Source organism: Salvelinus namaycush, chromosome 7 (assembly GCF_016432855.1).
Source record: "Salvelinus namaycush isolate Seneca chromosome 7, SaNama_1.0, whole genome shotgun sequence".
Classification (NCBI taxonomy): Eukaryota; Metazoa; Chordata; class Actinopteri; order Salmoniformes; family Salmonidae; genus Salvelinus; species Salvelinus namaycush.
Window position 1 is genome coordinate 16,898,879 of NC_052313.1, and position 14,272 is coordinate 16,913,150.

Genomic DNA, 14,272 nt, shown 5'->3' on the forward strand with positions numbered 1-14,272 from the left:
ATCATGTTAAACTCTATTATTGCACAAAGAGTGAGTCTATGCAACTTATTATGTGACTTGTTAAGCACATTTTTACTCCTGAAGTTATTTATGCATGCCATAACAAAGGGATTGAATACTTATTGACTCAAAACATTTCAGCTTTCAAAACAAATTGAAAAACATAATTCCACTTTGACATTTTGGGATATTGTGTGTAGGCCAGTGACAAGGCCAGGGATATTGTGTGTAGGCCAGTGTTACCAAACCTCCAAACAAGCTTCAACGCCATACAACAGTCCTTCCGTGGCCTCCAACTGCTCTTAAATGATAGTAAAATTAAATTCATGTTCTTCAACCGATCGCTGCCTGCACCCGCCCGCCCGACTAGCATCACTACTCTGGACGGCTCTGACTTAGAATATGTGGACAACTATAAAATCCTAGGTGTCTGGCTAGCCAAAAACTCTCCTTCCAGACTCACATTAAGCATCTCCAATTCTAAGTTAAATCTAGAACCGGCTTCCTATTTCGCAACAAAGCCTCCTTCACTCATGCTGCCAAACATACCCTCGTAAAACTGATCCTTGACTTCGGCGATGTCATTTACAAAGTAGCCTCCAACACTCTACTCAGCAAATTGGATGCAGTCTATCACAGTGCCCTCTGTTTTGTAACCAAAGCCCCATATACTACCCACCACTGCGACCTGTATGCTCTGGTTGGCTGGTCCTCGCTACAAATTCGTCGCCAAACCCACTGGCTCCAGGTCATCAATAAGTCTTTGCAAGGCAAAACTCCGCCTTATCTCAGCTCACTGGTCACCATAGCAACACCCACCCGTAGCACGCGCTCCAGCAGCTATATTTCACTGGTCATTCCCAAAGCCAACACCTCCTTTGGCCACCTTTCCTTAAAGTTCTCTGCTGCCAATGACTGGAACGAATTCCAAAAATCACTGAAGTTGGAGACCCATATCTCCCTCTCTAACTTTTAGCATCAGCTGTCAGAGCAGCTTACCGATCGCTGCAGCTGTACACAGCCCATCTGTAAATAGCCCATCCAACCAACTACCTACCTCATCCCCATATTTGTTTAGGTTTTTCTGCTCTTTTGCACACCAGTATTTCTCCTTGCACATCCTCATCTGCATATCTATCCCTCCAGTGTAAATTGCTAAATTGTAATTACTTTCTCCACTATTGGCCTATTTATTGCCTTACATCCTTACTTCATTTGCACACACTGTATTCAGACTTTTCTGTTGTGTTATTGACTGTACGTTTGTTTATCCCATGTGTAACTCTGTGTTGTTGTTTTTGTCGCACTGCTTTGCTTTATCTTGGCCAGGTCGCAGTTGTAAATGAGAACTTGTTCTCAACTGGCCTTCCTGGTTAAATAAAAGTGAAATAAATAAAAAATAGTAAAGTTTCAAACAGTGCTCTACTAGGAGCAGAAACAACTGTGGATTTGGAACTAGGTCTTATCGTTAATCCTGGTGTCTCAAAACGTTTTTTTTGTTACTGTCTCTTTATACGATCGAAAGAGCATTTTAAACATGATTACAGCGCTCTGTCTTTAGGAAGGCTTTCTGTTGATCGCTGTGCTCTTTGTGTCCTTGTCTCCTGTACGTCAGCTGTGTTCTTTGTGTATGTTGGCCTGTTTAATTGTCCATTATAATACATGTTTTTCTATTTGGTTTAAATGTTTTATTTTCTGTGCAGTACTTTGAGATTATTCTGTATAGTGAAAAGCCCTTTATGTATGTCAGATATAATTTTTAGTACTAACGTGGCTGTCTCTCCCTTTTGCTCTCTTTCGCTCTCTCTCTCTGTATTACTCAGATCCGTTTTGACGGCTGGCATGAGAAGTTTGACTTCTGGGTGGACTCTGACCTGCCGGACCTTCACCCTGTGGGCTGGTGTGCCCGGACAGGTCATCCCCTGGAACCCCCCCTCTGTGAGTTCACCACCCCAGTGTGTGTGTGTGTGTGTGTGTGTGTGTGTGTGTGTGTGTGTGTGTGTGTGTGTGTGTGTGTGTGTGTGTGTGTGTGTGTGTGTGTGTGTGTGTGTGTGTGTGTGTGTGTGTGTGTGTGTGTGTGTGTGTGTGCTCCGCTAACCATTCCAACTCAACGCTCACATGTACACACAAATCAATGCACTCGTCCATGCTTCTCAAGGACCTCTCCATCCATTAAATCCCCACTATTGATTTTGTTCCTTTCAGAGGTGAATCTCACTGACATTAGAGCACAGCTATCTGATGTATGGGTGCAAAGTCTTTTCTATGGCACAAGGCTTTGTACTGCGCTTTAAATCCTAACCACAACTCCACAGCCAATAGCACAGTATCCCTGCCCTAAAACAACTTTAAAGTAACTGTCCAGTGAAAATCTCACTTTTAAATGTTCATATTATATTACCACTTTTCCAAATAAAGTAGTTGACTCATCTTATAATCATATTTCTGGCCAAAGCCTAAATTGGAGATAAAAACACACCTCAAACGTTTATCTCAAAACGTTAAAAAGAAAAACACTTGAAATTTGCTGGGATAATGACATCATTATCTTTGGCCCGTGTGTGACTAATCCAGCAACTTTTTAATTTTTTTCAAATTCTCGGGTGGGGAGAAGGATCTCTCTCGAGACTAGGGGAGACATGTGCTTACTGCACACAGGCAAGGTAGCTAGCTAGGAAAGCAAGCCAAGCAATCCACAGCTGGTCTTGGCAAAAAGGACAAAGCCTATGCAACAACTATCTCGCCAGTCACTTCTATTTGAAGTTATGTGGTTTGTAAAAGTTGGCCTGCTGGCTATTTAGAAGCAGTTATCTAAGGTTAGCATGCTAATGGTAGCAATCGTTAGCTAAGAAAGCAAGTCAAAGCAGATCTTTCACACAACCATCTTGCCATTCCATTTTATTTTAAATCCTGTGGTTTGTAGCTAAAAGTTTTATGTCAAGAGAACTTCGCTGTTGTGTTAGCTGTTGTTGACTGATATAGATAGCAGTAGTAGCTAGCTAGCTTCATGACTAGCTAGTTACGTAGCTAACAACAGAAATATCAGCAATTTAGTGACAGTGAAGTAAAGAACAGAAATGACTCACACTTGTGAAATAATCAGCCTGCATTTATAGTGACGTGCCCTAGTAGTTCCATTGTGCATTTCCATATTCTGAATCCATCCATACTATTTGACTTGGTGCAGACAGGCTCGGGCAGTCTGCCCCAGTGCCCCCATGTGGGAGCTAATGTGAATATCCAAATGTATACATGTCTCATTGGCTGAGCAGTCAAATCAGTAAAAAAAAATGTACCAGTATACACCCAAACCACTCTCTGTTGTTTCCAAACAGGCAAATAAGGGGCACAGGGAAATATACTTTTTATAACATCCAAAATGATAATTGTTTGGAAGTACATCTATTTAATTCATATTGTATTTCGTTTTAAAATCTGGAACACTGGACAGATACTTACATTTATAGCACTATGCCAACTTGATTGACAAGTTGGCATAGTGCGAGAAATCAACAAAAGTATTTTTGTCTGCACAGACTAATCTCTTGACCTTTTGAAGAATGCCTTCCATTTTTCTTCATTTTCGATGTTGGCTGTGATTGTTTTTCTTGATGTATTACCATTGACAGTTCCACAGTGATTTAGGGATACAATATAAATGGCTGCAACAGAAATCATGTTAGAAATAAAAAAAACACAACTCTAATCTTATTTCAAGTGGAGGACTTGTCTCCTTCAGAGACTGGTGGAATAAATCTTTTCAATTTCCCCTTTTGGTAAACACATTTGGGACGACGAATGAGGTGTGTGCGCTCACGTGCATGTGTGCGCTCACGTGCATGTGTGCGCTCACGTGCATGTGTGCGCTCACGTGCATGTGTGCGCTCACGTGCATGTGTGCGCTCACGTGCGCTCACGTGCATGTGTGTGCGTGCGTGTGTGTTTGCGTGTGTGTGCGAGAGAGAGAGAGAGTTGTGTCTTGGCACCAGCAATACAGGCCATAAACCTGACGAATTCTATATATCTTATTTGGTTTGTCTTAGAAGCTTGGTGCTTGATATATTATGGCAAGAGAAATGTTTGGTGTTGCTCTAGATGTCTCAATCTAACACATAAGCAGAACCATAAGGGCTATTTGTCTACCCTGACACTCGAAAGACTTATTGGTCTACCCCAGCTAATCATCTGTAAGGTCTCATTCATTGTAACTTAATTTCAAATAGATACTCATAACGCATGGGTTTGCACAGTTGGATAACTAAAACCCATGTTATAGGCGATGAGGCTATATATATGCTATAACATGGGTTTAAGTTATCCAACAGTGAAAACCCTTGCCTGATGAGTATCCATCTGAAATTAAGTTACAATGAATGACAACTTATGGAATTCAAGTCAGGTTTATGGCCTGTACAGTGCCTTCGGAAAGTATTCAGACCCTTTGACTTGTTGTTGCACATTTGTTACATTACAGCCTTATTCTAAAATGGATTAAATAAAAAATAATCAGCAATCTACACACACTAACCCATAATGACAAAGCGAAAACAGGTGCATCCTGTTTCCATTGATTATCCTTGATGTTTCTACAACTTGATTTGAGTCCACCTGTGGTAAATTCAATTGATTGGACATGATTTGGAAAGGCACACACCTGTCTATATAAGGTCCCACAGTTGACAGTGCATGTCAGAGCAAAAACCAAGCGATGAGGTCAAAGGAATTGTCCGTAGAGCTCAGAGACAGAATTGTTTCGAGGCACAGAACTGGGGAAGGGTAACAAAACATTTCTGCAGCATTGAAGGTCCCCAAGAACACATTGGCCTTCATCATTCTTAAATGGAACCCCCAAGACCCTTCTTAGAGCTAAAGGGCATTGGTTCTTGGTCAAACTTCCAGAAGGACTACCATCTCTGCAGCACTCCACCCATAAGGCCTTTATGGTAGATTGGCCAGACGGAAGCCACTCTTCAGCAGCAGTGGCTGGGAGATTAGTCGGGATCGATGCAAAGATGAACGGAGCAAAGTACAGAGAGATGCTTGATGAAAACCTGTTCCAGACCGCTCAGGACCTCAGACTGGGGCGAACATGATAAAGACCCGAAGCACACAGCCAAGACAACACAGGAGTGGCTTCGGGACATGTCTCAATGTCCTTGAGTGGCTCAGCAAGAGCCCGGACTTGAACCCGATCGAACATCTCTGGAGAGACCTGAAAATAGCTGTGCAGCAACACTCCCCATCCAACCTGACAGAGCTTCAGAGGATCTGCAGAGAAGAATGGGAGAAACTCCCCAAATACAGGTGTGCCAAGCTTGTAGCATCATACCCAATAAGAGACTCGATACTGTAATCGCTGCCAAAGGTGCTACAACAAAGTACTGAGTAAAAGGTCTGAATACTTATGTAAATGTGATATTAAAGTTTATTTTATTTTATTGCATTTGATAACATTTCTAAAAACCTGTTTTTGCTTTGCCAGTATGGGGTATTGTGTGTAGATTGATGAGGAGAAAAAAACGATTTAATTCATTTTAGAATAAGGCTGTAACGTAACAGAATTTTGAAAAAGTTAAGTGGTCTGAATACTTTCCAAAGGCACTGAATGTAGTTAATATATGCTGACCCAATTTTACCTACTTGCCTGTTGACTAAATCAATCAATGAAAAGCATGCGTTATCTTCAAAACTCTTTCTGGCCAGCCTGAAGCAAGCCTTGTGATTGGTTTGTTGGTTGTCATCCCCATCCAGCACACGCAGGACCTTCTGACCTTAAGAGCTCCGTGACCCAGGGAGTGTGCCCCACTCCGAGCTGCAGGGGCGTGGGCCACATCAAAGGAGCCAAATACACAGGACACCACAGGTAAGACACCTGTTGATGACTACATTGTCTGACAATATCCGCCGGTCCAGAAAAATCCCCAATCGCCTAAACCCTGTAGATCTGAAGGGATTAGAAAGGTATCAGCAGTATGGTAGTAGTTCCACCTTGCTCTCTGATAGGCTTGGTAGCACGTTCACTATGTTGCTTATACCCATCAAATCAAACACATCCTTACCAATCCCTACAAGTACTTAGAGGGTAGCGGCAAAGAATTGTTTCTGGGCCAGACCTATCCCCAGCTTGGCTTTTCTGATAGCATGTCACCATTGTTTAGAGGCATATTTTGTTTGCTCAATTTGCTTCCTGTGTGCCCATTGACACCCAGATCAGGAAGGACTAATAACACAAATGAAGGTATAATCCACCAACAGCTGGCTTTGGCAAGGTGAGATGTGGATGCCATTGTCTGTGGGTAATATATATGCTGCTGTAACTGCAGCATTGCATGGCCTGTTGGTTGGCTCCATGCAACAACAGTGAGAGTATGTTGCTAGCATTAACATCCAGCGATAGGTCGTTGGAGCACGAATCCTTGCTAGCATTAGCATTTAGCTCCAGGCTAGCTGACCTGGGCTTCTCTGTAGGGCGAGATAGGGCTGCAGCCAGCCAGGTTTTAAGCTTTTCACCTAGGGGAGCCAGAGGTGCCTCCACAAAGGAGAGGAGAAAAAGGGATGATGGAGGAGAGGCACTCCTGGACCATGTTCACTCACGGAGCTCACATACGAGTAGCCTAGAGAAGTTAACCCTGCAGCTTGCAGGCCTGCTCCATGCTCTTCTCCCTGCCAAGACTCTGCCTGACTGACTGCCAGAGCAGCAGCGCACAGTCTATCACCGGCTGTCATACCACTGAGGTTATGGCCCTCTCTAACCCATCTGTTTTACAAAAACACACCGCTTTGCTCAGTTTTTGATTATGGAAGAGGATGTGTCTTTGAATATATGGCACTTTAGGTGAAAAAATTCGGAATCTTGCCGACTAATATTAATTTTAGTCGCGGTATATTTTGACAATGCCAGGTGTCAAAGTTGACTTTTTCAATAAACAAACTGTAGATCTTACTCTGTTTTTATAATGTAGTCAATACTATACGACAGTGGTAGTATAGTAGTCCTTCCATTCACCCCTCTGCTCCTCCCTCTCTCCCTCTCTCTGTCTCCCTGAGCGTCTGTCTGAGGATTCAACTCGCCCTCTGCTATTTTTGTGCCTCACCTTTTCCAAGGATATAATCAACTCTGAATGGAATGAGAGTGGAGTGTGCATATCCCCCCCTGCACACCCCTCTCCACAGCCCACTGTCGGATCCTCCTGATCAAGAAATGGAAAGACATTCAGTGACAGAGTCCTCCACAACCACAGTACCATGCTTTAAGCCCTGTTACTGCAGCAAAAGAAAAACTCTCTAGAAACGTGGCTCTAACCCAACTTCATTAGCAACTCATTTGAATTTCATCTGCATGAATTATTATGAACTCAGAACTTCAGTTTTATGCGGAGAATAACATATGTGGGTATAAATATGTGACCGACTAGCTCGATTCGGTCTTATGTAGCAACATTTCAAATGGTGTATTTTACATTGGATAAAAGTAGAGACTCAGAGCTAGAAAATGTTGATAAACTTGTAACCTCACTTTTTGAGAAAATGGACCTTGAATGTTTTGGTACACCTACTGGAGAGCTCTTCTTTGTCTACACCCATCCAGCATAATTCACACCCTCTTAAGCCTTAGCCCCACCCATCTCTTCAAGGATTCACATGTGAGGCCATGTACAAAACAACCAAAGATTTCAAGACTAAAGGCTGGTTTATACTACGGGTGTGTTCGTAAATTCAATCTGGAGTGCCAGAGTGTGCTCAGAGTGAGCTCTGGGCGTTCATAAACTCAGAGCGTTGTCAGATTGTCCGTGTGTAAATTCAGAGCGCTTCGCTCTCGGGGAGTTCAGAGCGCGCATTGGACGCTCTGGCCGAGGAGTAGGGTTGATCTGAGCATTATGACCTAACAACAGCAGTCAAGCACCCAAGCTGACTGGCTAATGTTGGCTAGCTTGCTAGCAACTTCCAAACACAAATGAGGGAACAGCTCACTCTGACCATTTTACTCGCCCTAGCAGAGCTGTTTAGGCTGTTTTTATGTTATCCAGAGCATTGGTGACTGCAACTGTGCTGCAGGCAACAATTGAATTGCTCTTTTTTCCAACGTTTACTGACACCGGAGATATTCAACGGGTGTTAAACGTTCGGAAATTCGTATACATGAATGGATGCTTCTCCCTCTTTCACGGGTGGATGGTTGCCCTTAGTTTGAAGATGTAAACCAGAGACAGGTGTTTTATACAACAGCCTTCTGTGTGTTCTCTTTTTGACTCCGTCTGCATATTTGCAATCAAAAAGCCAGAATTCTCTCAATTTCTTTAGCTATTAAACTCTAATGCCACTGATTTCAAAACTCGGTTCTCCAGAAAGTGGAGAGCAACACTTTTGCAGTTCTCCTACTTGATATCTTTCAAAAAAGCTCTGTTACTAAGGATTACCTACACAAACTGATCAGCGCATGTTATAGACCGAAGCGTGCTACATGGCAGAACAATCGGAACTCATCTCTCGGCATGTCCAGCCCACCCATTATCTCAGCCAATCATGGCTAGCGGAAAGGTTCCTGTCTTTTTCCATGGCTAAACCGACTAGTCTCGTAATTTAACAATTGTATTCCTATTTACAGATGGCATACAAGTGTGTTATTAAGGCACATGAAAGTTTACATGTTCCAGAAGGCATTTCTGCCCCAAAAAACTTTTTTATTAAAAAAAAGTTTAAGTTCAAATGGCTCTTCTATGAAGTAGTGACGTGCGACATATGCGTAGTTTCCTGAAACAACAAGTCACATATCATCACTTCTTTTATGTTATTGTGGCATGTTTTCATTCTTTAATGGCCCCCGTCATCTGAGTAAACGGTTGTGACTGCTCAGAGGCTGTTGGGAGCAGAGACACTGAGGCTCACATTATTACGACTCACACACAAACACACACGCAAACACACAGGAACACACACACACAGAGCTGTATTCAGTCATCTCTGCAGTGCACGGTAATAAAACCATCAATCGACATGCATATTAAAATAACTAATCAGGAAGATGAGAGCTATTTCATACCCCCACATGGCATTACGCTCCTGCACCCTCAATGATTTTGATGAAAGTATTTTTTTTAATTCCAGAGGCGTTATTGGTGAAGAGGTAATATTATCCTAGTTTGAATTTTGGTATTAGCCTGAAGGTTTGGGAGTGTGGGAGCTCATCTACTGCTCGAGTCGAGCGTTATGCAATCTCATTATAATAATCTCATGAATATTTATAAAACGGTGACTTACTTTACTTTGAAGAAAAATAAATGTACATTTGTATGTGTTGAGGGACCTTCAGGGTGTTATACAATTCACCTTTCGATAATTTTGGGTTTAACTTTTGACCTCAAATGGTCAACTCATTTACAGAATACGACGCCGCACAAAGACAAGGCATGTTCATTTCCATTGAGATAACATTTGAATGGAAAGTGCCCACTTTAGCGCCCTGCCTGGGCATTAGAACAGCCCAGCACGGCTCTTTCCTGCAGTACAAATTGATCTTATCTCTCTAAACCATCTGCAGTGGAGGAAAGGGCACAGAGTGGGGCGACCAACCACTCTCTGAACAGCGTAATTTTAGCTTCTCAACACTCAGACTACTGCTGCAATCTATTTTTGAGCTACTAAAACCCTGCCGCTTCAGACGCCTGTAGTTCCATCATGCAGCATTTTGTTTTAATGAACGCAAGCATGGTCGATTTCCACAGCTGGCGTCAACATAAATTGTCTCATCCCGGCTTAAAGTCTCCGGTCTGCTGAGAGCGCAGTTTCATCCCCCTATCAAAATGCACAGATGTATGTGTTTTTCCTTGGCCCGTGCTACGGTTTAGTTGGTCCCAAGGTAGAAGCGTGTCTGTGTCTGTCTGTATGTGTGTCGGCTCAATTTATAGCAACAGATGCAGGCCGACAGTGCATTCGGAAAGTATTCAGACCCCTTGACATTTTCCACACTTTGTTACGTTACAGCCTTATTCTAAAATGTATTCAATTTTTTCTCATCCATCAACACACAATACCCCATAATGACAAAGCAAAAACAGGTTTTTAGACATGTTTGCAATTTTATAAAGAAAGACCCTTTACTCAGTACTTTGTTGAAGCACCTTTGGCAGCGATTACAGCCTCAAGTCTTCTTGGATATGATGCTACAAGCTTGTAGCCCTGTATTTGAGAAGTTTCTCCCATTCTTCTCTGCAGATCCTCTCAAGCTCTGTCAGGTTGGATGGGGAGTGTTGCTGCACAGCTATTTTCAGATCTCCAGAGATGTTCGATCGGGTTTAAGTGCGGGCTCTTGCTGAGCCACTCAAGGACATTCAGAGACTTGTCCTGAAGCCACTCCTGCGTTGTCTTGGCTGTGTGCTTAGGGTTGTTGTCCTGTTGGAAGGTGAACCTTCGCCCTAGTCTGAGGTCCTGAGCGGTCTGGAACAGGTTTTCATCAGGGATATCACTGTACTTTGCTCCGTTCATTTTTGCCTCGATCCTGGCTAATCTCCCAGTCCCTGCCGCTGAAAGACATCCCCACAGCATGATGCTGCCACCACCATACTTCACTGTAGGGATGGTGCCAGGTTTCATCCAGACGTGACGCTTGGCATTCAGGCCAAAGAGTTCAATCTTGGTTTCATCAGACCAGAGAATCTTGTTTCTCATGTTCTGAGAGACGTTTAAGTGTCTTTTTGCAGACTTCAAGCGGGCTGTCATGTGCCTTTTACTGAAGAGTGGCTTCTGTCTGGCCAATCTACCATAAAGGCCTTATTGGTGGAGTGCTGCAGAGATGGTTGTCCTTCTGGACGTTTGACCAAGAACCATCGGGTTCTTGGTCAACTCCCTGACCAAGGCCCTTCTCCTTCGAGTGTTCAGTTGGGCCGGGCGGCCAGTCTAAGAAGAGTCTTGGTGGTTCCAAACTTCTTCTATTTAAGAATGATGAAGGCCACTGTGTTTTGGGGGACCTTCAATGCTGCAGAAATACTTTAGTACGCTTCCACAGATCTGTTCCTCAACACAATCCTGTCTCGGAGCTCTACGGACAATTCCTTTGACCTTATGGCTTAGTTTTGCTCTGTCATGCACTCTCAACTGTGGGACCTTAAATAGATAGGTGTGTGCCTGTCCAAATCAGGTCCAATCAATTGTCTCCTTATCTATGCCTGTTAACACTCTGTTTCCAGTGGACATTTTTTCTCAGTAAAATTCATGGCCGGCCTTGAGATGCATAGGCTGGGCTTATGGACTGTAATGGAGCGTGAAGATGTGGGCTTTTGTGATGTGTCAGAGCAACCTTTTCTTGATCTCTGATCTCCCACTCCAAACCAGCTGTAAGTTCCAGTGTTTCCTTTAGCATTGTATAGGCGGATGTGGCCCCCCATTTAGCTCCGTTGGCCCCCAGCTAAGAGAGTTTGGCCTCAATTGGTTGACAGTTGTCGTGTCAGAGCAGGCCTGGATGTTGCTTTGGGGGACTTAATCTTGGTGGGGAAAACATGTACAACAAATGAGAGCAGTTGGCCCTCACCACCCCAGTGACTTGCTTGCTGTTACACTTATAGTGACCCCTCATTTACTCGTTGCTGTATATTTCTTTGCAGCCAAAAGAATGTGAGAGTTGTCAACTATTGTTGTCTATAAACAATGACAAGCCACCAGGTTCTGACAACTTGGATGGAAAATTACTGAAGATATTGCCACCCATATTTTCCAAATCTTCAATCTAAGCCTACTAGAAAGTGTGTGCTCTCCAGGTAGAATCAGGAATTCCCCAGGGCAGCTGTCTAGGACCCTTACTTTTCAATCTTTACTAATGACATGCCACTGGCCTTGAGTTAAGCCGGTTTGTCTATGTATGTATGCGGATGACTCAACACTATACATGTCAGCTACACCAGGGAGTGAATTCACTGCAGCACTTAACAAAGAGCTGCAGTTAGTTTTAGATTTGGTGGCAAGGAATAAGGTAGTTCTAAATATTTCAAAAACTAAAAGCATTGTATTTGGGCGAAATCATTCACTAAACCCGAAACCTCAACTAAAACTTGTAATACATAATGTGGAAATTGAGCAAGTTGAGGTGACTAAACTGCTTGGAGTAACCCTGGATTGTAAGCTGTCATGGTCAAAACACATTGATACAACAGTAGCTAAGATGGGGAGAAGTCTGTCCATAATAAAGCGCTACTCTGGCTTCTTAACTTCTCTAGGGTAGGGGGCACTATTTTCACCTCCGGATGAAAAGCGTGCCCAAAGTAAACTGCCTGCTACTCAGGCCCAGAGGCTAGGATATGCATATAATTGGTCGATTTGGATAGACAACACTCTAAAGATTCCAAAAACTGTTAAAATAAGGTCTGTGAGTATAACAGAACTGATTTGGCAGGCGAAAACCTGAGAAAAATCCCTCCAGGAACTAGGATGTTTTTTATTTTTGTAATTTTCTATTCAATGCCATTACAGTATCCATTGACTTAGGACTCAAATTGCAGTTCCTATGCCTTCCACTAGATGTCAACAGTCTTTAGAAATTGTTTCAGGCTTGTATTCTGAAAAATGAGGGAGTAAGACCAGTCTGAATGACTAGACCCTAAAGTGTCACAGAGCTTTTTCATGCGCAATCCCGCCTTTCTTGTTTACCTTTTATAATGACAACGTTATTGTCCGGTTGAAATATTATCGATTATTTAGGCTAAAAACAACCTGAGGATTGAATATAAACATCGTTTGACATGTTTCTTTGAACTTTACGGATACAATTTGGATTTTGTCTGCCTGTTGTGACTGCGTTTGAGCCTGTGGATTACTGAGCCTGTGGATTATTATCCTTGCCTGCTAACTCTCCCTCTTTCTTATGGACAAACATTCTTCATCAGACAGGTTATAATTCTACGTTAAATGTATACATCATTATTCATAAAAATCCCATAACACTCAATGTGGAGGACAGATTGACTTCATCACTACTTGTTTCTGTAAGAAGTGTTGACATGCTGAATGCACCAAGGTGTCTGTTTAATTTGCATTTTATTGCATGACATAAGTATTTGATACATCAGAAAAGCAGAACTTAATATTTGGTACAGAAACCTTTGTTTGCAATTACAGAGATCATATGTTTCCTGTAGTTCTTGACCAGGTTTGCACACACTGCAGCAGGGATTTTGGCCCACTCCTCCATACAGACCTTCTCCAGATCCTTCAGGTTTCGGGGCTGTCACTGGGCAATACGGACTTTCAGCTCCCTCCAAAGATTTTCTATTGGGTTCAGGTCTGGAGACTGGCTAGGCCACTCCAGGACCTTGAGATGCTTCTTACGGAGCCACTCCTTAGTTGCCCTGGCTGTGTGTTTCGGGTCGTTGTCATGCTGGAAGACCCAGTCACGACCCATCTTCAATGCTCTTACTGAGGGAAGGAAGTTGTTGGCCAAGATCTCGCGATACATGGCCCCATCCATCCTCCCCTCAATACGGTGCAGTCGTCCTGTCCCCTTTGCAGAAAAGCATCCCCAAAGAATGATGTTTCCACCTCCAGGCTTCACGGTTGGGATGGTGTTCTTGAGGTTGTACTCATCCTTCTTCTTCCTCCAAACACGGCGAGTGGAGTTTAGACCAAAAAGCTCTATTTTTGTCTCATCAGACCACATGACCTTCTCCCATTCCTCCTCTGGATCATCCAGATGGTCATTGGCAAACGTCAGACGGGCCTGGACATGCGCTGGCTTAAGCAGGGGGACCTTGCTTGCGCTGCAGGATTTTAATCCATGACGGCGTAGTGTGTTACTAATGGTTTTATTTGAGACTGTGGTCCCAGCTCTCTTCAGGTCATTGACCAGGTCCTGCCATGTAGTTCTGGGCTGATCCCTCACCTTCCTCATGATCATTGATGCCCCACAAGGTGAGATCTTGCATGGAGCCCCAGACCGAGGGTGATTGACCGTCATCTTGAACTTCTTCCATTTTCTAATAATTGCGCCAACAGTTGTTGCCTTCTCACCAAGTTGCTTGCCTATTGTCCTGTAGCCCATCCCAGCCTTGTGCAGGTCTACAATTTTATCCCTGATGTCCTTACACAGCTCTCTGGTCTTGGCCATTGTGGAGAGGTTGGAGTCTGTTTGATTGAGTGTGTGGACAGGTGTCTTTTATACAGGTAACGAGTTCAAACAGGTGCAGTTAATACAGGTAATGAGTGGAGAACAGGAGGGCTTCTTAAAGAAAAACTAACAGGTCTGTGAGAGCCGGAATTCTTACTGGTTGGTAGGTGATCAAATACTTAT

General features: G+C 43.3%; 1 protein-coding gene across 4 annotated transcripts in view; it reads left to right on the plus strand.

Moving 5' to 3' along the window:
* LOC120051030 (lethal(3)malignant brain tumor-like protein 4) overlaps positions 1-14,272 on the plus strand; it is a 142,741-nt gene that overhangs the window by 42,217 nt on the left and 86,252 nt on the right. For all 4 annotated transcript variants that reach the window (XM_038997621.1, XM_038997622.1, XM_038997623.1 and 1 more), the window contains 2 exons: positions 1,824-1,938; positions 5,752-5,863. In XM_038997621.1, coding sequence (XP_038853549.1) covers positions 1,824-1,938; positions 5,752-5,863 — 227 coding nt within the window. The remainder of the gene's footprint in view (positions 1-1,823; positions 1,939-5,751; positions 5,864-14,272) is intronic.